We start from the raw sequence: 25,432 nt of genomic DNA on the forward strand, positions 1-25,432 counted from the left end.
GCCTCTTCATTCCCGATAAGCCCCTAAACCCATTATTTATGAAATGATTAATTATTATTTGGCTGTCGTTGGGGCTATATAGTCTTGTGGAGGGCACGGCATTAAAAAAAAAAAAAAAACAGGCAAAGCGCAACGGCCTGTAACAACGTGAGGTATGGCAGACTGTGCTGGCTGCGCTATTGAGGTGCTTTATTATTTAATTTTTTTTAATGAGAGAAACAAAAAAGCTCAGGTTAAGCCTTAGACAACTTTGAATTCTCAGCAATAGGTTCTCCTCTTTAAGCTCATGTTTAGAGCTTATAGATAAAAGACGTTACATGTTTTATTAGATCATAAGAAGAGTGGAATCTTTATTCACATTGTGCATAGCCTACCTTAGGATGGATGAGCATCACCCCTTTTTAATTGATACAGTGGCTAAAATTGATATATAGCTAAATAGACAATCTTTTTTTTTTTTTTTTTTTTTTGGAAGAAGGTATTGGTTCTCCATAGCCGGCGGTTCCCCAAGGTCCACGGATTGGGGGGGTGGCAGTCATGGCTGAGGGAGATAAAAACGCATCGGTCTCTGGAGGCATCAGATAAAAGAGCAGAGCATCAACTGTTGACATGCTATCAGGGCACATTCAGGACAAGCCTTAATGGTAGAAGGTACATCATAATAACGGATTTTTCACACGATTCTTAATTACGCGCTATAACACTGTTTTACTTCCGATAGATAGATAGATAGATAGATAGATAGATAGATAGATAGATAGATAGATAGATAGATAGATAGATAGATAGATAGATAGATAGATAGATAGATAGATAGATAGATAGATAGATAGATAGATAGATAGATAGATAGATAGATAGATAGATAGATAGATAGATAGATAGATAGATAGAATCCACATTGCATCTGCGTAAACAGTGGTCACGACCGTCATCCTGCATCCTGTGTGTACAGCAGCTTTCCGTGTAACACTACCCACCACTCAGGTTGATGAAAGGCATAAAACAAAACAGGCCAAAATATTAATAATAAAAAAATAGGTAAATAAGTCAATAAATATTTATTTTCCACCAACATATATTTTTGCATAATTATCAAAATCTACATTTTTGTGCGATTTTATTCCAATCTCTAGGCCATAACACTGCCAAACATGTTATATTTGTTATATATCAATATTTTTTTTTGTGAGGAACAAATGTGGATACTAAGGGAAAAGTATTACACTGAAGCAAATAGTTTGACAAAATAATATATTTTATTTCACAAGCAACAAACCAAAAAAAAAAATGTAAATAACAGCTAGTGGTGTGAAAGCAATGTTTGGAAGCATGTGGTCCACACAATGGCCATCTCACTAAAACAGACTTTTATCTGTTGTCTTTGGACTGAGCAATATCAGATTCTTTACAATTTGACACTTATCTGAAAAAAAAGACAGAAATACCAGGCAGTTTTAAATGTGACAAATGTGACCAAACTAAACATATAAAAATGAAATTCCAGATATTATTTTATATTAAACTGATATATTTTTAAATAAAAGTGATACATTTTTTATTTATTCCTGTTTGTTTTCTTTCCCTATAACAACCACAAATCTATATATGTTTTATTTTATCTAGTAAAAGTGAAATAGTGTATGGTTTTCCGCCACATGGCATTTATGTGCATTTGTGTTCAGCCGCCTTAACTCTTATACCCTCAATAAAATTCAGTACCATCAAGTGTCTCAAAATCAAAATCCAAGTCCATCAGCGTTTAATTAATCCTAAATATTATGAGTTTGTGTATCTGTTGGATCTAATTAAGAATCGTTACTGTCTCACTTGTTTCAGGTTAGCAGGGTGAGACATGAAACTGTTAAAGTAATCAACAGGCTTCAATGGATCCAACAGATGCAAGAATTCCTTGTTTGAGCACATAAGGGTAAAGTTATTGTATTTTGAAGCAGAGTTATGTCATGATTAATACAGATGCTCTCCTTCCAAACCGTTGATAAGATAAGCTAGTAGGAACACACCCTAATGGTCTCATAATCTGTAGCTGAAACTAAAATGAAATATGCATGTACAAATATTTGATTTGAAGGAAGTTAGAAACATATGGAGACAAAACTTTCCAGATTTATTATTGTAATAGGTTGTGAAGTCGAAACCATTCAATATTTTCTTTCCCATCTTCATTCCCAAAGCAATTACTCTTCAATCTCAAAGCATAATACAATGCAATTAGTGGTTGTAATACCAGAAAATGTCAAAAACGGTCATGGGGATGACTGTTTTTAAAAGTGCTCATTTTTGTTCATTCAAATAAATTAAATTCATTTCAATTTGTTTTAATTTAATCAAGGTGACACATTGAATATTTGCTCTCAAGGGAGGATAGCTGCAAATAGGATCAAAGTGAAATACACACAGTCAAATCTAAATCTGCCTATGTGATTGTATTGAGTACATTATATATTTCTGCATGTTTAAGGGGAAGTGCTAGTCCTGCAAAGTACCTTAAGAGTGACTTTTGTAGTAAACTGGCATCTTATAAAAGAAAAACAATTCGTTGAATTGAGCTATTTATCATAGTTCAGTCATAAAAAGGTGCCAGGTCTGAATTCCTATTCTATATCACAATACACAGTAATCACAACATCTAAGATCCCTGTGCAGCTGAATTTGTTTGCTCTAAAAGAAATGATCTCTTTGTTGGCTATTCATAGTATTACCAAAACCTACTGTGTCTCACATATACAATACGATCCAGCCGGTTTGCAGTGCATGAGCAGTGGGTGATTGTGATTCCAGGGGGAATAGGCTGTTTGCCAGGTCTATCCAGCCAGTTCAGCGCAGATTGCGTCGGGCAGGCAAGATGCGGAGCGTTGCAGTGCTTTCCCGAGTCATGAGGCGGGTCACCTGGTCCAGACTGTGTCCTGCCACTGCCTCCCCATTAACCTGTAGGATTTCATCACCAACGCCCAGTAGGCCCTCTACACCACCGTCACCGACTTTCTCGACATATACACCTGTTGGTAGCAGACAATGAAAGTTCTTGTGTTCTCTCTCCTGTGATGAGCTACTTAAATTTCATCTACTGTCACGGACCAACAGATTTAACTGCATTTAATACATGTCTTAGTGTTTTAGAATCACGTGAATGGGTTATTTTTTTGAATCAAGGTTGTGTACTTTTCTATCTGGTCAGAGGCATTAAACTGTCCAAAAGACTAGAATAAATTTTTTTTCAAAAAGTTAATGAGAAAGTAAAGAAATGTTACCTGTGTCTGGCCGACCTTTTCCCCTTGAAATGACGAAACCAAAGGGTCCACTGGGGGGTTTGATGAGCTCCAGCAGGATAGTTCCATCAGGGAAAGCCTGGGTAACTCGGCCCATTGGATGAACCATTCTGGCCACAACTACATCTTCAACACTTAAGGCCCTGTGAATCTCAATCTGGGGGCTATCAGGGCTAAAACAAAAACAAAAAACAAACATTATTACATAAATATGGTTTAGAAATGAATCACTTGAACCATACACAGATGTTTCTCTGCCCGACTCAGGCTTTTCCGCTTTTCTTTAGGCCCACCTGGGTGCCAAGCCATATGGTATCTGGACCTCTCCCAGAATTGTTGAGCGATCTGTTCTTCTCTCTAAACTCTGCACAGAGGAGGCTTTACGCAGCTGGGCCAGTGGGAGCACCTAGTGGCAAACAAGTGGAAATGTATCAAGTTTTTCATTTCTTGTTGAAAAAAAGGGCTTCTGAGGTAGTGCCTTCATGTCAAATTATAAAACATAAAACACATATACATTTTTTTTTATACATATACCAAAATAGGCTGTGATTGACTGAAGAAGGGGTTTGCTTAATTTTGGTTTAATACACCATGACATTAAAATAAGCAGGTTGTGATATTTATTATAGTGCTTAAAAAAGGCTTACAATTTAGATTCAGGTAAAATAAAAAGGCTCTCTTGCTCACTGTGTTCAGGGTTTGCAGCGAGGGTGTTCTCTGTATACGAATGGTGGGCTGCGGTCTCCGTGTGGGGCTTGGCGAGGCTGAACTTGCCCGCTGGACGGTGGGAAGACTGAGCTGTTCCATGCTACTGGAGCGACCACCTTTTACAAGTCTGCCGACGCTGTTTAGTCCGATGGAAGAAAAGAAACGACGCAAGAAAAGCTTTGGCCTTCCATCAAGTTTTCTGAAAATGAAAGGTAAAAGCAAAAATATATTAAATCAGTAACAAACATCGAGATACACAAGTGTTAATACTTAAGGGGTAATTTTGCTTATTACAGGTCCTAAATGTGTTTTTATACCCTTATTCTGAAGTTTATACTAAGGCAGATTTGATCCAAGAGTTATATCAAGGATTCTGCATTTATTCAGAAGAAAGGATTTCCCTGTTTAAGTGTATTTATGTAAATTTACTTCCAAGGAAAATAGCTTTGTATACTCAAAGATCATAACAAAGTGTAGTCCACATCAATATTTTATTTTGTTCATCATTAGAACTCAGGATAAAAACATGTACAGCCCTGAAGTGACCTGTGTTATCAGAAAATGTGACATCACATGTTGCACACTGTGAATACAAAAATAACTACTATTACTACTTACACCTATAGCTAAAACTGGCACATGATCTAAAATCTAGATCATTACAATATACTAAAGGATTGCTCTTTGGACTGAGGAGCCCCTTTGGTAACAATTTCCTTAAAATTCGTTCATAAGTTTATTAATAAGGCGTGTGTCTGCAGCCTCTGGTGTCTGTTCTGTTCTCACCTTCATTCACTCTGCTTTCTCACTTAATCAGCAGAATGAGACTTCAAGCCAGGCATGGCTCACCTTTCCTGGGTTTTTGTCTTCGGTGTAATAGTTGTAGACTTTTTTTGAGTCAGATGATGAACCTATAAGTATTCACTGCTGCCACTCTCTGGTTTAGGGGGGAACCTCTTGTTCTGCCAAACAATGTTAACGAATCCTAAAACATTCCTGAATCTGGATTATGATGTGGATTATCACTTAAATTTAATGGATTATTCCGTGGACTGATGTGCACCTTTGGTAAAAATTTCATTAAAATCCATTCATAACGTTTAGCGTCATACTGTACAGACAGACAAAAAAAAAAATGACACAAACTCGACTAAAAAGATAAGCTCCTTGGCGAGGTAAATATAGACGTCAAATTTCAGCATATGTCTCCATATTACAGTTACAAGGAAAGAAATCTACAACAAGCTCCATCATAATTGTCCACTATGGTGTTTCAGCTATTACATACATTAAATTCACTACCTTTTGCTTCCACTGCAGCTAATTTTTCTATTCTGTCATATTTAGATCAACTATAAAATTATTGTTTAGATTGGAGCTGATCTACCAGAAATGTATACTTGGTTCAAGAATGCATATAAAAGCATCCTTATAATGTTTTAAACATAATCAAAATATTTTAATGTCATTAAAAAATCCATAACTAATCTAATGAAGAACTTATATATGCAAAAAAATAAATGGATCTCATTCCAAAAGTCATGTTGATCCCTGTTTGCATTTGTTTTCACCTACTCTGGAAGTGTTTGTTGTAAAATGTCTTTTTCTTTTTTTTTTTTCTTTTTTTACCTGAATGTTAATAATTTTAATAATAATCATTTTCCATTTACCCCATTAGATGGGGTAGCTCTTTTTCTACTAACCTTTATTCATTTAGTTCATATATTCTTATTTGTAAGTTTGGATGCTTCGTACGTCTTGTTTTTGCCACTTTGACAGTCTTTTTGCTTGATCTATGATTGGATGTGTTTAAGCTGCATATAATAAGTGCAATCTGCTTTTCAAATTCTGTGCAGAAATGCAATAAAATACAACATGCACGTCAGCTGAAATCTATATTGGTGATTACCATTGTATTTTCTAAATAACTGTAATATCTAAAACAGTAATTGCTTTCTCTGTCCAATAGAGGGCAAACATGTTGTAGTAGTCACATGTAGAAGTCAGCAGTAATATCAAGAGTACTGTTTCCCTGATTTTTATTTTTTTTTATTTTAATCTCCCTCCTGGAGCAGATGCACGCACAGTTGTTGCAGAGACAGCTGTAGGATGAGAGGATATTTGTGTGTAGGGTTATGAAATACAAACCTGGAACCATCAGAGCTCTCTTCCCACAAAGCCTCAGCTTTCAGATGTTCAGCTCTCAGCAGTTCAGCTCTTAGATCCTCAGCCCGAGACATACCCATGCCACGCAGAGCTCGAAATTCTGAACCAGGACCAGTTTCTCCATTCAGACCTGTTTAAACAAAGCAGCAACAGGTTACACCGATCTGTATACCAATGAGTAACTGTCAGAATCTGCATATTTTGTCCCATCTAATGTATTAATGACTATAATTTTGAACATAAAAGTTATTCAGACAATAATTTTAGTAATAGGTCACTGGAATAATATAGTATAGAGTAAATTTACAAGACAATAGAGGGATTAATATGTTTGATCTGCTTACATAAGAGGAGGATTTACTGCTTAACATTAAAAACAGGAACTACAGGTGAAATGTATCTTCAGCATAGGGCTGCTCGATATGGTAATATCGATAATTTCTTATTCATTTTTTGATTTACTTTTTCAAAATGAGGAATAGGAGAAAGGAAATGTACATTTTGATTGTAAACCTAGTTAATATGAAAATAGTTCAGCCCTATTACAAACCTTGCATAGTTTGGCGAAGAGAGGTTGAGAGGCTAAATCCTTTCCTTTTCGTATATCCCCCAGGACACCATGTGTTGAGTGAAATTATAGAAAGTTGCATTCTATTTTCTATTGCTGAGATCAAATGTCAGTGATGTAGTCATAACAACTCCACTGTGAAGGCACACCCCTTCAGTGGAGTTTATGAAAGGAACTGTTTCCCATTCAACTTCCTGTTGCCAGTGGCCTGTGGCCATGAAACCCCTAGACTGTGTCCGAACGTCCACCCTAATCACTATATAGTGGTTACGCCATTTAAATGAGTGTCCAAACGTCTAGTAGATAAAAAAGTAGTGGTATCAAAATTTACCACAATGCATCTTGAAAAGTAGTGATCATCCATGGTCACTAGAAAAGCAGATATATCACAGATTGATTTGCAAGAGCTCTCCTGTGCAAAACATCATGCAAAGCATCATTTGTTGTGACGCGGCCTGCTGTTGGGTAGTGAAGCGGTGAGAAATACTGTAACAAAGATGGTGCATGCACTGTGTGCGGGGAGGCAGAGTTATGTGACCAACGGGGGAGCTAAGAGTAGTGAACATCCATCCAAATAGTAAGTTAACTGAGCTCATTGTAAAGTCCACTAAATAGTCCCCTCTCTATATAGTGATTGAGGGACTTAGGAGTTAGGGCGGACATTCAGAATCGTCTGAATCGTCCTTAGGAAAACTCTGTGCTTGCTGGACCTAGTCAGACCACTCTTCCTACATCTCAGAAGGAGCTGATTGTAGTGACCGTCCTTTCCTTTAATTCAGAAGGAGCTGATCGTAGTGTACGTCTTTTCCTGTGATTTAAACCGAGTTGAATAAAGTGATTCATGAATCCCTGTGCTGCAGCAGAGGAGAGCTAATCCAGTTCTGTTCTAACTGCTGAAGGAACAACAGCTGGGCCCAATTGCCCAATTGTTTGCAGAGGAGCCGTTAGAAGCCAGACCAGTGCCATACTGGTCCTGCCGCTGCCTGAGAGCCGCTGCCGCTGCCGCTGCTACATCAGTCGCCGCTGCCACTGACAGCTATCCACAGTTGCTAAAGGGAAACATCCCAGGCTACTGTGAGCTGTAAAATTAACCCCTGCAAAGTTGTCTGTTGTTATTGCATCGGATTAATGCAAATCTCTTTAAGAGTTGCTATTGGATGAACGGACTGGACCAAAGACGGGGCCTGAAAAACAACTGAACCGAGGGAGATAGTCTCTTCCATTCCAGTGAGTCAAAACGGTAACATCCATCCTTTCCTCTCTCCATCTAATCTGTGATGTGCTCTGCTTTGATGAACTAGGTAGAATAGATAGTTATGTTTGTGTCTTATTTGAAATAAGTTTTCTGATTCAACTGCTGATGGTTATGAGAGTTTTAACTGAATGCTAATGCTTCTAGAACCCACTAAATGAGCAACGTGGGTCTGAAGACAGTGGACTGGCTACGGGTCACATTGTAGAGGCCACATCGTGAGCTCTAACCTTTCCTTTGTTTCAGCTGGACCTGCCTGGACCAAACACCCTGGGGTCAGCTAAGTTAACCCATTCCCTTTCAGCTTCATTACAGTTGAATGCATTCCTGAGTCATTATTCATTTTTCACCATAAAATCAAATGAAACTGCACTGTTTGAATGCATTTAACATTTCTGCTTCAGGGTTTATTCACATTCATCTGCTGCTACCTTAAATGACACTTTCAATGCATTGAGCCTTAAAACTTGAACATTCCTCAGAGACTTTAAAAGGAATTTTAAACCCCTTTCACCTTTTTATTTGTGCTTATTTTCTGTAGTTTTTACTGTCTGAGTATTTTTTAGATATAATAATACTGTGTGATTATTAGCTAATAAAGGTACCGTTGTATTTTAACCCTTGGTCTTTTGTGTTTTTTTTATAGATTGAACGATTTATCACTCAGGCTGGATTCACTTTTTTCAGCAGTATCCAAATACACAGTTACAGATTTATTTGGTTGGTGATTAATAACCATGCTGATAGCCATAGTCTAAATCCCTAAATTGGTGAAAGCGACCGAATTTTTAACAGCCGATCCAGGAGTCCAACTTTTTACGTAAGAGACAAAAAATCCTGGTCAATAAGCAAATTACAAGTTTAACTTTTCTGGTAAACTTGCATAACACTATTGACATTGATCAGGTGTCTATTATAACATATATTGATACTGTTTAATTGCACAGCCCTACAAAAGTAAAATCATATACAGTACACTTACCTACTACCTCTGAATTTGCATCCCAGATCTCAGCAGATGGAAGATCAGTTGGGGGTCTAGCTGGGGAGTATCTCAGAGTGGAAGGCCTGATACAGGATACCGGGCTGCTTGTTGCTGGTGACCCTTGGTTTGAAGAAATAGGAGATTCCCTTCTTGTCTCTGGGGAATCTAGAGATTGGGACCCACTATCTCCTCCCTGAACTGGAGACACGTGAAACTGAACTGTTGACTGACTCACTGCAGATCGATTTCTAGAGCTTGACTTCAGAGCTGATTTTATAGGTAGCGAAGGGGCGGGCGGTTCTCTAAATCCCCCAGATGCCTCCAGCAAATGTGGCTCTAAGGCAACGGGGCTCCCAGGCGCAAACGTAACAGCTCTGCTTAAGTTAACCCTATTCCGTGGATTAGAGTTTCGTCTCTGTGCCCAAGATGGGCCGTAAGGTCCGTGGCCTGACTCTAAACGATTTTCGCCTTTTCTACTCCGCCTCCTCAGTTTTCCAAAGCCTGAAGACTTCCATCCTGAATTGCTTTCCTTATTTTCTCCCAGCACATAAGCTCCAGCAAACGTAACAGTAAGGGGAGCCTTAGGGCGAGTGCTCACTTCTGGTTTGTTTGATGGCGCACAGACAGGGGTTGATTTCCCCCGTGGGTCCTCAGGGACAACGATTTGCTGTGGCTCACTGTTTTGCACCTCCGATGATGAGGAGACCGGCTGAGGTTCCCTGACTACGGAGCCACATGTTTCACATTTTTTCACCAGTACTATTATTTCTTTAATAACAGTTGTTTCATCAGTTGTCACAAGATCCTCTTGTTTCTGAGTAGGTGGCAAAGAAATGCTTCTGTTGCTTCTGCTCTTCTCCGAGCCACTGCTGCTGGAGTCTGTATTATTGTCTTTTGTTCTGGACTTGGGCATTCCAGGTCTGCCGCGTTGTCTCATTCTGTCCAAATAACGGGACTCAGCTTCTTTCTCAGATTCATCCTCGAAGCGTACACGTGTGGGGGAACAGCCATACCGTTTGGGTCGACCTGCTTGCTCACCCGGAGATGTGTCTCTTTGTGTGGGAACCAGAAGAGGACCAGACGAGGCCTGAGATGGAGGCTCCTCTTTAGTTTGAACACCTCTATGCACTGTTGTGTGACTGGGAGTTTCTACTTGCTGATGTTTCCTGTATAAAATAGAAAAGCAACTATCAATAACATTTTAAAGCCATCAATATGCATCTGTGCCTGGCAGTTCTCTATAATAATAGTAACTTGATTACAACAGAAAGTGAAAGAAATACACCAGAAACAAAGTCAATTTTTTAGGCTTCGGATGAAATAGAAAACTACCAATAGAAAAAAAATGTAGCTAAGAAGAATTTGTATTAAACATCAGAAAACAAACCACAGTTCCTTAGAGTAGTTAGTAATCATGATATGAAAGTGAAACCAAAAGGATTAATTGTCTTTACACTCTTTCAGATCTTAATGGGCTTTTAATACTAATATGCTTTGAGCTAAGCTATTTTATCGCGATGCTAGTTACGTATTTAGGGTAAAGGTCCTTCTGGAATCTGAATCTCACCCATATTTTTTTGTGACACCAAACAGTTTTCTTCTTTTAAGATTAACGGTGGATGTCTTGTAACAATGTCTGACAAAACTTTTATCCAAAGGGCCAAAACTGTAAATTCAAAAGTACTTGTGGACAAAATTACAAAAGCTTTTTGGGGGGGATTTCTATTGATATCTCAGTAAAACATTCGGCAGGCAATATAAATCAAGGCTTTACAGTAGCACAATTTGAATAACTCACAATTATGCAACATTTCGGTACAATTGTAAAGAGATACAATGATATTTTCCAAAGAGAAGCGTTATCATATTACTACGTCCAATCTTTTTTTTTTCAAACTTAACAGTAAACATTAACACCCTGAAGGTCATTTTGAAGAAATAAGACACCACAGATTTACTATAATTTAATTCAACAAATTGTTGTAGATGAGGACAAACAAATGAGAATGTATGCTGATCTTTACACCAAAGTCAGAACAATTGTCATCATATAGTTTGACATTTCGCTGAATTAAGAAAAATAAATAATTACAATAAAAGATAAAATGGGGAAATACCGAGGACATGACCTCAGTGTTCTCAATGCTGGTTATAGGGCTGGATGTGGATAGCTGCAGGTAGCAGTCTGTCTTGCACAGACCGGATCTGGACAAGCCTTTAACTAAAAACACGCTGTTGGAGGTTAACAGTCTTCTGAAGAAGATAGTCTCTTAATTTTATGAAAGTTGTGTTTTTTTGAAATCCTCCTCAGATGTTCTAGAGAAGTAGAATGGAGCCAGTCTTCTTTATCACCTTGCTGAGGGTTTTTTTGTTGTATAATTTGCTCTGATGCTGTTACCCCAGCAGATGATGGCAGGAGAGATCGACCTCTACAACAGATTCATAGAAGATGTGTAGCATCTTGCTAATAAGGTTGAAAGACTTAAGCTCCCTTAGGAAGTACAGTCTGTTCTTTCCATTCTTGTTGACGGCTTAACAGTTGCTTCTCAAGTCCGTTTTGTTGTCCAGGTAAACACCAAGGTAATCTACAGTCATACTATATCCTTTGTTTTGCTCACAATAAGGATCAGATAGTTCTTTCTACATCATGACACAAAGCTCTTCAATAGCTCCATGTACTCAGCTTCTTATCCACCTCTGATGGACCCAATGACAGCAGAGTCATCTGAGTATTTCTGCACATGACAGAACTCTGTCTGGTACTGGAAGTCATACAGAGTAAAAAGCAATTTCTCCAATTGCTTCTTTACTTGACTGAAAGGAGAAGGGAACAGCACCATCTTCTGATTTGAATGAGAACAAATGCATAGAAGCAGAAGGATCCATGCCAGAAGTGGAAGATTAAACAATTTGTGTGAGTTTAGGTTAATTGAGGGAAGGATGTCCGTGTTACTGTGGGCAACAGAGAAAGATGCTTAACCTTGTTCTTGAACTGAACCTATTGCATAATTAGCTCAGAACATTGGCTCTGTTTAAACTTCCATGTGTTCATTAGACACATTAGGCATTAAAAACACAAGCATAGCATGTCCTTTAGACATGATCCAATTAAAGAATGAACTGCATTAACTTCCTGTTACCTGTTGTCATGGTGACTCTTCGGATTGATGCTCCACTGATAAGGGCTTTTCAGACTTGTTACGCACGTGTTTAACTCTGAGTGGGCGTATCCAGAGTTGAGGATTTTTGTCAATTTGTTAAACCTGCTTTGTGAAATGGCCCGCTAGCTTTCTAAAGGGGTGATTAGAAATGCCTCTCAACCTTTTATTTATAACAAAAATAAAAGTATCCACATATATCCCATTAAAGAAAGCATCACAAAATGAGAAAAGCTTCAAGTTGTATGTATGCATTTGCAATCCCCTGATTGGAGTCCATGTGTAACTTAGTTTGTGTAGAGGAGAACTAGTATAGATATTTCTATTCTTGTACAAAAAGAATGAGCAGTTTTTTTGTGTGTCATCATTTTTCACAATCTTTTTGCTTCTGTTTCTTATTTTAGGAATATTCAGTAGTTTCTTTGTCGTTTATTTGGTTTATTTTGGTCTTATTATGATAGTTAGTCATTTAGGGTGTTCCAAAAATCCAAAGATTTTTTTTTCTTTATGAGGAAGTCACTATGTTTCTTCCTTATTGTTTTTCTACTGCTGGTTTGTGTTTATTTTTTATGATGACCTTGTTTTACACTATATTAGATCTACTCCTTCCTTTCCACTGCTCCTCTGTTTTTTATTTCGCCTCTCCCTCAGTTCAATATTAACTTGATCCTCAGCAGATGTTTCCATTTTTCACCAGATTGCTCTCACTTGTTTTACTTGCATTTTCCCTTTTAATAGCCCTGTATTTAAGCAGTTGGGTCTTCATAGAGGCTCACTGGAATCTTCTTTTTGTTTTCTTCATATCTTCATGCCTGGTTTCTGTGCTCTTTTTAAGTTTATTCTGAGATCCTCATTAAAGAACTTTTGTGTTCTGCGACTGGGTCCTCCTTCACCATCATGGCCTCATCAAAAACTTCGAATGTTCAGCCACATTAAAGTAGAAAGCAACAACATAGAGAAAGTTATTTATAGTTTTCATAATCAGACCAAAAACAGACCCAGGACTAATTCAGAATAATGTCCTATCTCATTTTACAGCATGAGCATGGATTTCAAACTTCCAGTGTAGAAGTAATGATCTGCCTCAAACATTGCTGCCCATTATTATGAATGTATTAAAGTAATCACTCATAATCCCATATTGACCAAATGCTTCTTTCTTCAATTGAAGCTTTGTGATGCTCACAGTTACATAAGCGGAACAAAAGCAAATATTTTCACAGCATTGTTCGTTTTAGCCTTATAATTACAGAGCATGGTTAGGTTTTAAAGCTTACAGTTATATAACTCACTAAACGATGCAAAGAGCAGTTCGATGGATAACAAGGAGATGCGAATACTGAGAGAAAAATAAACGCAAACTAACATTTACTTACACTGATGATCTCTGATCAGACTGAGAGCGGCGGGGACGGCTGTCTTTGAAGTGGTTGGAGCGAGCCTTGAGCCTGGCTCGCTCCAGAAGACGCTTGGCTTGCTCATGCCTTGGGCTTAGAGGTAGCTCATCGCTTATTACCAGAAGTGACCTGATAATGACAACGAAAACAGAGATTACAACCAGAAGATACTGTGTGTGTGATTTAAACAGTAAGGAAATGGTAGATTTAAGAGTAAACAGCTTAAATAACCAGCATTTCTTTGAATGCCGCTAATACCTGAGGAAGTATTGAAATGTTCAAAGCTTGGCCTGTGTTGATACATTTCCAGCATCATACTTTACAAAGATTAACTTAACATTGAGTGAAGCTGAATCTTCCTAAGCTGTCTTAGGGCAGTCGTGGGTGAGCGGTTAGGGTGTCAGACTTGGATCCCAAAGGTTACCGGTTCGACTCCCGACCCGCCAGGTTGGTGGGGGGAGTAATTAACCAGCGCTCTCCCCCATCCTCCTCCATGACTGAGGTACCCTGAGCATGGTACCGTCCCGCCACACTGCTCCCTTGGGGCGTCATTGAGGGCTGCCCCCTTGCACGGGTGAGGCATAAATGCAATTTCATGGTGTCCAGTGTTCACTTGTGTGTGCTGTGTCACAATGACAATGGGAGTTGGAGGAGTTTCCCAAAGGGCTTTCACTGTCTTATGCAATGGCGTGGCCACAACCATGAGCAGCAAAAGAAAACGTTATCTGTCCATCTATCCTAACAATCAGCTAAGCTGCTCTGCATTGTAACTCGTTGTCTGTATGCCTTTATCCCCTTGCCCAGTGATAAAGATAGCATGATACTCCATGCCACGTGGATTATCATTGGAACGTCCAGAGTGTGATTCATTCTCTCCTGAGTGTCAAGATGAGAACTCGCTGTGTTTTATTAGATTACAGTTTGTAAACTTGTTTCATCTTATCAATTAGTAACCCAGAAAATCAGCAGCCTGCCCTCTGCTTTATGATTAAAAGTTATTAGAATATCATTAGTTTATTTAATTTAGTAATTCAGTCCCAAAAACAAAGCTGTTCTGTTATATTGATTTCACATGGAGGAATATATTTAAAGGATATTTCTAGATTTAATCATTATTCAGGTGTTGCTGTTTTTTTACTTGAGAAATGAGAGGCCTTCTGAAAGGTTTGTCGATGTTTTGAGCTACTTTTCGTAAGGATAATCAGAGCTGTGTGGTATGGAGTTGATCAGCTTGTGGCCGAAGTAATTTTAATTGCAGTTTTCAGTTTGTCTGAATCATTTGGTCTCTCATATTCTTCTTGCTTTTGCAGGTGAGTTTGCTGGTTGTAAATCACATCAGGGCCGTGGTCCTTTAACCCTGAGTTTGTCAGCAGAAAGAGGCATGGGGTGCGCGACAGTTTCCTGGTGAACATTTTGACTTCATAACACTGGAAATCTCACACTTGACCTCAAGAAATTTTGATTCTGTGACTCCCTAGTATCTCCTGGAAGAATTTGGGTCCTTGATTTTCAAGGGAGTTTCTTTTAATCCGAATGGGATATTTGGGAAATGTCCTTTCTGGCTCAAACATGGCTAAAGGTGAGGAATAACTGTTTAGTCCTCCAAATGTCTGTGCGTTGCGGCTCCTGAAGAACTAACCACAGTTGACATGTTTCGGCTCACTTCTAAACTGCTGACAAGCCGCTATTCCTGTTGATGGCATCACCTTTACTACCACACCCTTTCCTTCAATTAAACTTCCTAAAACATAAAACACAGAAATACTACACCCTTTGACCAGTTAAATTTATAAACAATGACTGTTTGTGTTTCTCTGTTTTTTCATGTTAAAACGTCATTGACTATATAGACTTTTTACACATCACTATAGTTTGTCAGTAACCCCATTAACCTAATTTGACTTAACACCAACAGACTGATAAGTACCCTGGCATCAAGGGACTAAGAAAGCTGAAAAAAAACTTCCAAATTGCAAGAAACCCAATTTTCCTATTAAGCAAAGCATTGGATATTAAGAGGAATATATTATGGGTTGTTTTTTCTCCACATACAATCAGTATCAATCCAGTATTTCTTACAACTTACCTCAAATATGGTTCCAGTTCCTGAGCAAGAAGTTCAGTGTCTGTGCTTTCTAGAACATCGTGGTTCCCTGATACTGGCAAAAAACAAGAAGAGAGAGAACATATCTGAGCAGATGTGTGATGGAAATAAGATGCAATTAAAATATACCCTTCTAGGAAAGTCACGTCAAATTACAGCTTTATTTTCAACAAAAACACTGTCTTTTGTGCTCTTTTTATTTCTCCAGCATTCTACAGCATAAGGTGCTAATTAAGGTTCATGTAGCTTTTACTTGAGGCCACATTCAACATGAAAGCAGTCATCTATGTTTAAATCTAGTGGGGTCATTTGGACATTGAATTAATCTATTTTTTATTATCTATCTCCTTTAAATATTGAATGTCATGAATTAATTCAAGATCACAAAGGTCTAAACAAATTTAAATACAAGGTTATAAGAAAACACCTAAAGCCTGCTGCTAAAAAAGGAGTACATTTTCATAAATATGCATTTTTTATGTTTTTCATTGAATTTTAGATATAAGCAGTCCATTTAAAATATAAACATAATGGGATAGTACACAATCTCTGATCCTTAAGCATACAAAGGCATCCAGTATGGCTCAAACTGAGATACCAACACAGGGACACTTCCCCCACTGGGCTGGCTGCTAATAATAGCAACAGCCTCATGCACATCTGCACATCTGACATCTGTTCAAAGCTGGGAACCAGCCAGGTTACATATCGCATTTCAACATAACATCCTGAGCTGACATGCAGCTGCCTCTGAATGCTGCTTTGAATTACTGCAACAGCTGAATGGTGATCAATGTGGACAAACTGATTTTAGATGTAAGATGCTAAACCATTGATAAGTTTGTAAAATAGCCCCATACTAATTCCCATCATAGGTAAAGGTTGGTAAACTGTTTCAGAATTTTTTTTTTTTTTTTTTTTTACTTTGAATCAAAAAAATAAAATAGCCCTTTTACCAGTAGGGATCCTCTTAGACTTAATAATAATTATTGAACTTTATTGATCTCACATTGTAGAAATTTACCTCTGCATTTAATCCATCCCCTTGGGGAGCAGTGGGCTACCATCATGGGGCAATCGGGAGTTGAGGGTCTTGCTTAGAGACCCACAGAGGCAGTCTGTGGGAGGGGGTTTCAAACTCACAACCTCAGGAATCTAAGCTCTATGCCCTAACCACTAGGCCGCAACTCCCCCACTAGTCTTCTACTCTAATATTTCAATAGATGAGGATACAGAGGCAGGGATCTATTGCTAGTCCCCTTTGATGTAATCTCTTTACATTGTAGAGACTCTCTGCTAAGCTCTCTAGACTTAAATTTGTCTCAAGGATTTACCAAGAGTTTAGATTTGGGAACTGAAATGGCCATCAAGGATTCCTGGTGTTTCAAGTCCTTAGTGGTGAATCAGCCCCCCTGCCTGAATGCTTTAAAGGTCCATTGTGCTTGGAAGTCAGCGTGGGACGCTTTACTTAATATTCATCCTTTTTTTCCTGATACACCGAGAATGTTTGTTGTTCTAAAAGCCTAATCAGTCTCGGTAAAACCTCTTGTAGCATTAAGTAAACTCCACACATTCCCCAGTTATGATGATAGGGCATATAAGACTTTTTTAAGCATGCAATAGAGGGTCCCAAAGCAGAAAATATATTTTTATTTATTTGGCATGTATAATGATTTTTGTGATAACAGTGAAATATATATATATAATTCAGTGATACATTTTGTATTTATTTTGCTTTCAAATATGCATACATATAATAAGTGGGGGGAGTGGTGGCCTAGAGGTTAGAGCAGTGCGCTTGTGCACTGAGAAGCTTGCAAGTACCCGGTTTGATCCTCACAGCCTGCACTCTGGGCCCACTGCTCCCCAAGGGGATGGGTTAAGATGCAGAAATGAATGTTCCCATTGTGAGATCAATCATTTTCAACTATTTCATTATGATTATTTCCTTTTTTCAAAGCAGCTAAAAGAATTGAACCTTCGCTAGAGAAGATCTTTTTGTGTCTACTAACATTTAAGTACTACAAGATATAAATTCCCTTTGGTAAAAAGTTTTTGAATTGAATTGAACTGAAATATAACAAGAGAAACGGAGTTTAAAGTCATCACAGCTATGTCTCATAAACAGTACACTATAGAGCAGATAGAAGAGTGAACCATGGAGGAGATCAGTTACTTTAAGTATTTTCTTCAAATAAAACTGCTTCCCATTAAGACACTTACCTTTATAATCAACTCTGTATGTTATATCCCCATAATAGTCAACGCTTTCTCCTCCACGGCGATCTTGCATCTCTCTGCAGTTTTGTTGTCTTTCCCTCAGCTTTGCGTAGGCCCTCTCCTTCACCCTAAGCTTCAGATCGGCATGCAGCACTCCACTTTGAGAAGACATGTTTTCCCAGCTGTCCGAACTGCACAGCTGTTTTGTCGAATCAGCCCCATCTGCTTCACTTTTTTCCCCTCTGTCCAGGTAAAATTCCACACTATCTGAATGTTTAAAAACTGATGCCTCTTCAGTGTCCTCAACAACACTTTCTGCCTCATTCCTGTTGACAGATTGAGGTGGTTTGGACCTGCTCTGAGGTTCCGCCGGTGACTCTATCTGGGTGTAGTCCTTTAAAGGTAAAGTTGACGGTATGTTGTGAGGGCCAACCCCATTGAGAAGCAAAGTTTCCGGGCGCGCTTCTCTCCAGAAGCCCTTTGGAGGTGCCCAGTGTCTGGCTAAACATGTAGGAGAAAGGGAAGTAGATGTGTTAGAATTGGAGGAGGAGAGGACAGGCAGATGAGGTGCAGGGGATGGCTCGTCCTTGCCACTACTTGAGTTATCTGAGAGAAGACTTTCGATACTGGTGCCCTCCCCAAGCCCACATGAGCTGCCCCGGCCTTCATCTTGTTCTGAGTTCTTCTCCTCGTTTTCTTCTGTTTCCTGCTCTGTTTGGAGGTCCACTGGTGGACTGTGAATTTCCAGTCTGACCTGAACTTCTACCTCCTCATCTTCATCGCTGCTACTGAAATCTTTAGCTGCAGTTGATCGCCAGGAGGAGGACGGCACAAACAGCTGGCCTTTGGCTCTCTGCCTCTGTCTGAGAAGCCCATCAGATGAAATCTGCCCAGGCGGACAACCCATGCGCACCTCACCTGTGTCCAGCTTCTCTCGGTCCTTCTCCCTCTCCCTGCCTCTTGTTCTTCTCTGAGTCAGGGATTTTACTTTGGTCTGTAGTGCATGTGAGGCTGAACTTTGAGGAAGGGGCAGTGAGGTCCTCAGTGAAGATGCTGGGAAAACAGGCTCTGGAACAGGGCCGGTTATGAGTCCCCAGTTGATGGGAAGCCCAGTGGGTACAGGACAAGTGGATTTAGAAAGAATGTAACCTTCTGATTTCTCCTCCTCCATTGGATCGGTGATTCACAAAAAGTGGGCTACACCTATATCCTGAAGGAAACAAAGCAAAACAAAAACAGCAGAAATGTGTAAACTAACTCAAAAAATAAATAAATAATAATAATGGAGACCTAATAACATTCTACATTGCTGGTTTGTCTCTCTCATGGGAGGAGATCTTTATTGTGGATGCTGTCACGTTGCATTATCCAGTGATTACTTTGCAGGGCAAAGGATAATCCTTTAGAATGAGAATAAGCAACTGCTGCCTGCCATTGAGACCTTACATGCCTAAGCACTATAATATGTTTTATTCTGTTCTGTTGAAAAGGGCTGCCAATAAACACAGAATAAGTTTACATTTTGTGGGAATCATTCAAAACAAGAAAAGAAAACCCACTTAACTTTCAAAGCTTGAACAATCGTGTTTTAGAAATGAAGTATTTGAGATTTGTGACTCATTATAATGCCCTTTATGGTATCATTATATCTCATTACACATATATTTAACAAACTCAGCTTTGTACTTTGTACTACTTGTGCTTTGTACAAGTATTAAAAAAACACATTCTGATTCTCATTAATTATGTAATTTAGATAAACTGTAAAAAAAAATTCATACAGATAAAAAGTACCTGGATATTTAGCTCAAAATGGAAATGTTGAAATGCATATTCAGTTCTGTCATATGAAATCGCCCGCAGGAAGTTATATATTCTTGCGCAACATCCCAGATTCATGTGCATCCCAACAGAACGTGCGTCAAAAGCGCGCTGGCGGTAATTCCATCGCTCCTGGACCAAGTGTTAAGAAAAGCAACAAAAAATTAAGATGGAAGAGGCCAGAATGTGTCCAGAGAGATCAAAAAATTAAAATAAAAATTGAAACTGACATCAAGATTTCACGGCGCGTCTCTATAAACACTTAATGTCTGCAGCTCCCGATCAGCTCAGAGCCAGGCGAGCCAAATGGTGCCTCTATCTTACTCGGTCCGCTAATCCCTTCAGAAAATCAGTGGGATTAACAAAAATGGAATTCAAAAATGCTCGCTTTAATTTCGTCCTTGCCCCGCAATCCCTTCTGCCGAGTGACGCTCTCTGTTGCGTAAGCGCGGTGCACTTATTATTCCCACGATGCAATAGTACTCTGCTCCAGTGAAAAGAAGAAAAGTCGAGAAAAAAAATCTTCTGTCAATTATTCGCTTCCAGGTGTGCAGCAATAGAAGTGAGATTTGGTTTCCTTTAAACAAGAGGTACCTAATTTGTGCTAGTTCAAACAGTTTATCCATCTCTGTCTCATTTGATCCCAATCCCAAACTGAGCTGATATGGAAAACAATTAAATAATTACCATCAGGAACAATTAAGGATTTTATCTTTTTTTTATGATCTCACACCTGTGAAGTATCTTACAGGAGTTTTGTAAAATATATAAATAAATTTTTTTTTATCTATCTATCTATCTATCTATCTATCTATCTATCCATCCATCCATCCATCCATCCATCCATCCATCCATCCATCCATCCATCCATCCATCCATCCATCCATCCATCCATCCATCTATCTATCTATCTATCTATCTATCTATCTATCTATCTATCTATCTATCTATCTATCTATCTATCATCTATCTATCTATCTATCTATCTATCTATCTATCTATCTATCTATCTATCTATCTATCTCTTGTTTCTCTTGAAATGGGCCACTGATCCCCCTGGGGTAGAACTTTGGAAACAACCAAATTGTCATTCCTTTATAAAACAAATTTGCATTTTACATAAAGAAATTTGTGCAAATATAATGTCACATATGGAAAACTAAAAATCTAATTTCCACCGAAAGAAAAGATAAAGGAGTTGGCCTACAGTTTAATGAAGCCAACTTTGCACTGCATGACCGAGCAGATTTTAGAAAACCTCTCCCCTAAAACAAGCAGAAAGCAGTGGATCTTCCACATTACCAAAACAATACACCTAACCAACAGTGATAACAATTCTACAAAATATGCAAAAGTAAGGTGTGAGGTAATAATCCTGAGAGAGCAGTCACTGGAAGTGGTTGAATAAAGCAGAAAAAAAGGCTGGACCCAAAAACTGTTTCCCAAAACAGGGTTCAGAAATATGGGGGTGCTTGCAGATCAGTGGGAGATCAGAATCAGAGTAGATCAGAATGGATTTCCATTTTGTCTCATCAATCTCTAAATATCAGTAGGCCAGACATCAGGACTGTGATCAAATCGTTCAAGGAAAATCAGTAACTGGAACCCTAAACAGTTTCAGAAGGGCTCCTTTACACAAGAGTAAAACAAAGAGAATATAATCCACCAAAGTTTATACTGGAAAAGAATATAAAGGAAGCAAGGGTGATGTTTAAAAATGAAATCACAGACTTTTAAAAGCCTAAAAATTGCACTCTTAACAGTTTTTTGAGATTCTGAACTCTAACTGGCATTTCACCTCTTTGGTGTACTTTAATTTATTAAATAAAGTTATCACTTTATTGTTGTTTATTATGTTTCTCCCTTTAGAAGTTGTTCTTATTTGTCATCATCTCACTCAGTCTTTCCCCTTCAGCCATACCAACCCTCTGAGTACATCACTTCACTTCATTCATAAACCTTTGTTGCATTCTTCCTCCATTCATCCTCACTTGCAGCTCAAAATTCAACATTCATTTTTCAGTATGTCAACTCTCCCTTCTGTGCACATGTCTAAGCCATCCCCTTGTCTCTAACTTTCTCTTTGAATCTTTCAACTCAAGCTGTCCCTCTGATGTGTTCATGCCTAATCCTGTCTTTTTTGGGTCACTCCTGATAAAAAATTGAACATCTCCAGCTTTATCACTTCTAACTCTGCCATAAGTGGCTGTGTTTGTTGCTATCTTGTTTAAAAATTAATTATAGCAGATCTTACCACTGTGTAAACCTAACATTTAACTCTTGCAGCCATTTTTCTGTCATAATGTATCCCTGACATGTGTGTCTATCCACTCCACCCTGTGTTCACTCTCTTCTTCTCCTCTGTCCATAGCTTTGGATGGTTGAGCCTGGGAACTTTGACTCATCAATGTTTAATAGCACTATCCTTGGAGCCCCGCCGGTCTTTGCGTGTCTTCCTCCTATTCCTCCACATGTTTTCTGTTTTTCTTCTACTCATTTTCTTTCATCTTCTCTCCGGAGTGCACCTCAAGTATTTTGGACTGTCTTTTACCCCTCCCACACTAACAACAAATGACAGTCTACTCTGAAAAGAACAAAGTCCATAGGGTCTCCTGTCTGAGTCCATCTGTTAACATATCCATCACAACTGCAAACTGGAAAGGGACTCAGAGCTGATCACTTATGTAATCCTAACTTCACATGTTGCCTATCCCCTCCTGCACACCTCACCAATGTGTTGCCTTTGAAGTCAACTTTTTTTAATCCTTTGAATATGTAATTCAATCTCAGCAGGAAAAAATTTTTTTAAAGCTTTAGAGGTTTGTTAATAAACAGTTAACAAATAAGTGTTGTAATGACCAATGAACACTCCAGATAAAGTTGTAGAAAGAAAATACTGTTTAGGTAATAAAATATCTCGGAAGATGTGAATATCTTCTGAAAGTGGAAAGATAAGGGAATAGCTGCAAACCACTGAAAATGGTTGTCTAAATTGACGGAAAGGATACTTTTAATTGGAGAAGAAGCCAAAAGATGGGTTGTTTCTCTTTACGAGTGATTCTGTAACAAACCCAGTATTCAGGAAAGACAGACAGTGGGATGACTTCAAAAGCGTTTATTAAAGCAACGACAAAACAGAGTTGCAGTGCCTAGGGCGTTTGAGGCAGATAACTCAAGAGAGAGGAAACACAGGTAAGTGACCCTGAAAAACTGACGGAGGATGATCTGAACATGTGAGTTACTAACCTGGTTTAGAGTACAGCCCGTGCCCAAAGAACAATGGTTGATAGCAGCCTGCCACATGACAAGACGCAGCGGTTGCACAGAGAGTTCTAGATGTCGAGGCCTTGAAGGTAACAGAGCTGACAGGTGATCAGATCTGAGCAGATGACGGAGGAAAGCAGGGCAATCCAGAGGGCAAAGTCAAGAGGCAAATCCAGGTACAGTCCACAACAGAATCCAACAGAATCCAAAGACATGTCAGGCAATCCGGCAATCAGATCAGGCAATCAGAACACAATTAGTAACACTACAATAATTATTGACCAAAGACTCAAGAGCAATCTGTCCTTGACAACTGGGAGCAAGTGGTTTAAATAGAAGCTGGCACAGGTGGATATAATGGGCAGTGATGAGAAACCGGGCAGAGTAGGACAGGTGAATGAAATGGGTGATTAAGCTAGTCAGTAGTGGCAAGATACAGGTATGATAGATTTACAGCTCATATCTCCCAATTAACCCCTTAATCTGAATGAATCATGTAAATTCAATTATCATATTTAATAAAATATTTCATGGGGGGTACTTATACAACGATACTACTTATCGTTGTATGTCCAAAACCAGACTTGGGTCTGCATCCTCGGCACAAAATCAAACCCACTCCTGGCAAGTGATGAACTCCACCAGCACTGCCCTTTTTCACTGATCATGTTCTTGGTGATCTAAAGGCATAGTTTTGGAGAGGCCAGTGTGATCTCATTTTTGCTTTTTGCATGGTTTTCTTTTCTCTTTTTTTAGCCCTTGAACTCCATTGTGACAGTGGTTTGCTCCTCAGTGTGAAGAAGCCAGTTTACAATGAACTCCCTTAAATCTGAGGCAACGGGACTCAGGGGTGTTGCTAGATGGGGGGCCAGGGACGGTCTGCATGAGGTGATTTCTAATTCCTACTGACATAATTCACCAACTCCAGTACAATCAGTTCCCCTCTAAAACAGATGGTGTTGGAGTAATGCTCTCAATTAGAATATCCTAATGAATTTGACATTTTCATTGTTAATGTACAGACCATAAAATGACAACAAAAATACAGAAATGAGATTTTCACATCAATAAACAAACATTAAAGATTGCAAATACAAAATTCATGCTCTTCTCAGAATTAGGTTTGTGTTTCATAGGCGAGGAAAGTTAAGGTATGTGTCTCTGTAAGTCATCTATGAGTCTTATTTGTAATCATTAATTAATTACAACTAAACCGTTTTAACTTATGTCTACAGTAATACATATGCAGATCCATAAATGATTAAAGGTATTGTGGATGAGTTTTCCAGAAATTTGGGTAAGATATGGCCAAGTGGCTTTTTGAGTGACATGATGTGAGTCTAGAGCAAATACACTCTGGACTCATCAGTTTTCTAACGCCTTCCTCTTTTTCTCACAAAATTGTAAGACTGTTTTTTTTGCAACTATTATTGATTTTAAAAGAATACACTGAGAGCAAAGAAACAAAACCCAAAGCTAACTGGATACATAAACTATAGCATTACGCATGTTTAGCAAAAGCAGAGACATTGGTGTTAGATGAGCACACCACAAAGAGTGGCATGTGGGACAATAAATAAAAAAGAAAATATATACCTTTATTTGACCCTAAATGGCTATAACATTGTTTTATGAGCAACTGACACCTCAGAAGTCCGTAGCCTATTTGCTTGAATTTACTTCGGGTCGGAAGTTCCTTCACTGTTGCACTGCTGTGATGTCAAGCATGTTAAAAGGATCTGACCTCGCAAACAATCAAAGCGTTATACCCAAGATGGATTTAGTGGATACTCAGATGTGACTGATATCCAGCTCGTCTTAGACACCAATGATTACTGCAGATATTTTATTAACAAAGGCTTTAGTAAAATCTAGTGTACCTTCACTTGGCTGCACCGTGGCACACTTTTTAGCTCTGTTTCCTTACAGCAAGAAGGTCCTTGGATTGATTCCTGGCCTAACATCCTTATGTATGAGGTTTCCAAATTCTTCCTGTGCATTTGTGGGTTCTCCCCAGGTACTCCAGCTTCCTCCCATAGTCTAAAAACATGACTGCCAGATTAACTGGTATATGTTAGTATTTATAATTGTGTGTCTATGTGTTGCCCTGTTATAGACTTGTGACCTATCCAGGGTCTACCCTACCTTTTGCCCATAGGCTGCTGAAGATAGGCACCAGCCCCACTGCGACCCTGAGGGATGAAGTGGGAGAAGATGGGTGGATGGATTCAGAATTTAATCTTCTCTTACCCTTTCTCACATCCATGAAAATCTTTTATACTTCACCTCCCTTCACCTCTATTTGTCAATAAATTTTTTAGTTTATGAATTCCTTATAGTACTTTAATTTAAGACTGTACTACTGTAAGTAATGTTAAATGTTACTCTGCCCCTTGGTTTTGGGCAGGCGTCTCCGTTTTGTGTTGTACAAGCTGTTTTATGTCAACAGAGGGCGCTATTTACACATGGAAATACGCGCGCACACGCACACGCACGTAA

General features: G+C 38.8%; 1 protein-coding gene across 1 annotated transcript; it reads right to left on the bottom strand.

The window, feature by feature from the left end:
- Window positions 1–1,277: 1,277 nt before the first annotated feature.
- On the bottom strand, window positions 1,278–20,114 carry si:ch211-13f8.1. The gene is made up of 10 exons (XM_038289248.1): window positions 19,643–20,114; window positions 17,852–19,058; window positions 15,611–15,683; window positions 13,504–13,653; window positions 8,967–10,135; window positions 6,147–6,294; window positions 3,978–4,197; window positions 3,584–3,696; window positions 3,273–3,463; window positions 1,278–3,020 (listed from the first exon to the last, which is right to left on the bottom strand). The coding sequence occupies exons 2-10, from the start codon at window positions 19,017–19,019 to the stop codon at window positions 2,839–2,841; spliced, it is 3,414 nt and encodes a 1,137-aa protein (XP_038145176.1). The 5' UTR covers window positions 19,020–19,058; window positions 19,643–20,114; the 3' UTR covers window positions 1,278–2,838.
- Window positions 20,115–25,432: the final 5,318 nt, after the last annotated feature.

The sequence above is a fragment of the Cyprinodon tularosa genome, unplaced genomic scaffold (genome assembly GCF_016077235.1).
Source record: "Cyprinodon tularosa strain WSP-4 unplaced genomic scaffold, ASM1607723v1 ctg267, whole genome shotgun sequence".
In the NCBI taxonomy this organism is placed as follows: Eukaryota; Metazoa; Chordata; class Actinopteri; order Cyprinodontiformes; family Cyprinodontidae; genus Cyprinodon; species Cyprinodon tularosa.

Coding starts and splice junctions, on each gene's coding strand:
- si:ch211-13f8.1 (XM_038289248.1), bottom strand. CDS start 19,019: ATGGAGGAGGAGAAATCAGAAGGTTACATTCTTTCTAAATCCACTTGT. Junction 15,684..17,851: donor ATACAGAGTTGATTATAAAG/GTAAGTGTCTTA, acceptor GTTTTTTGCCAG/TATCAGGGAACCACGATGTT. Junction 4,198..6,146: donor GAGAGCTCTGATGGTTCCAG/GTTTGTATTTCA, acceptor TTTCATTTTCAG/AAAACTTGATGGAAGGCCAA.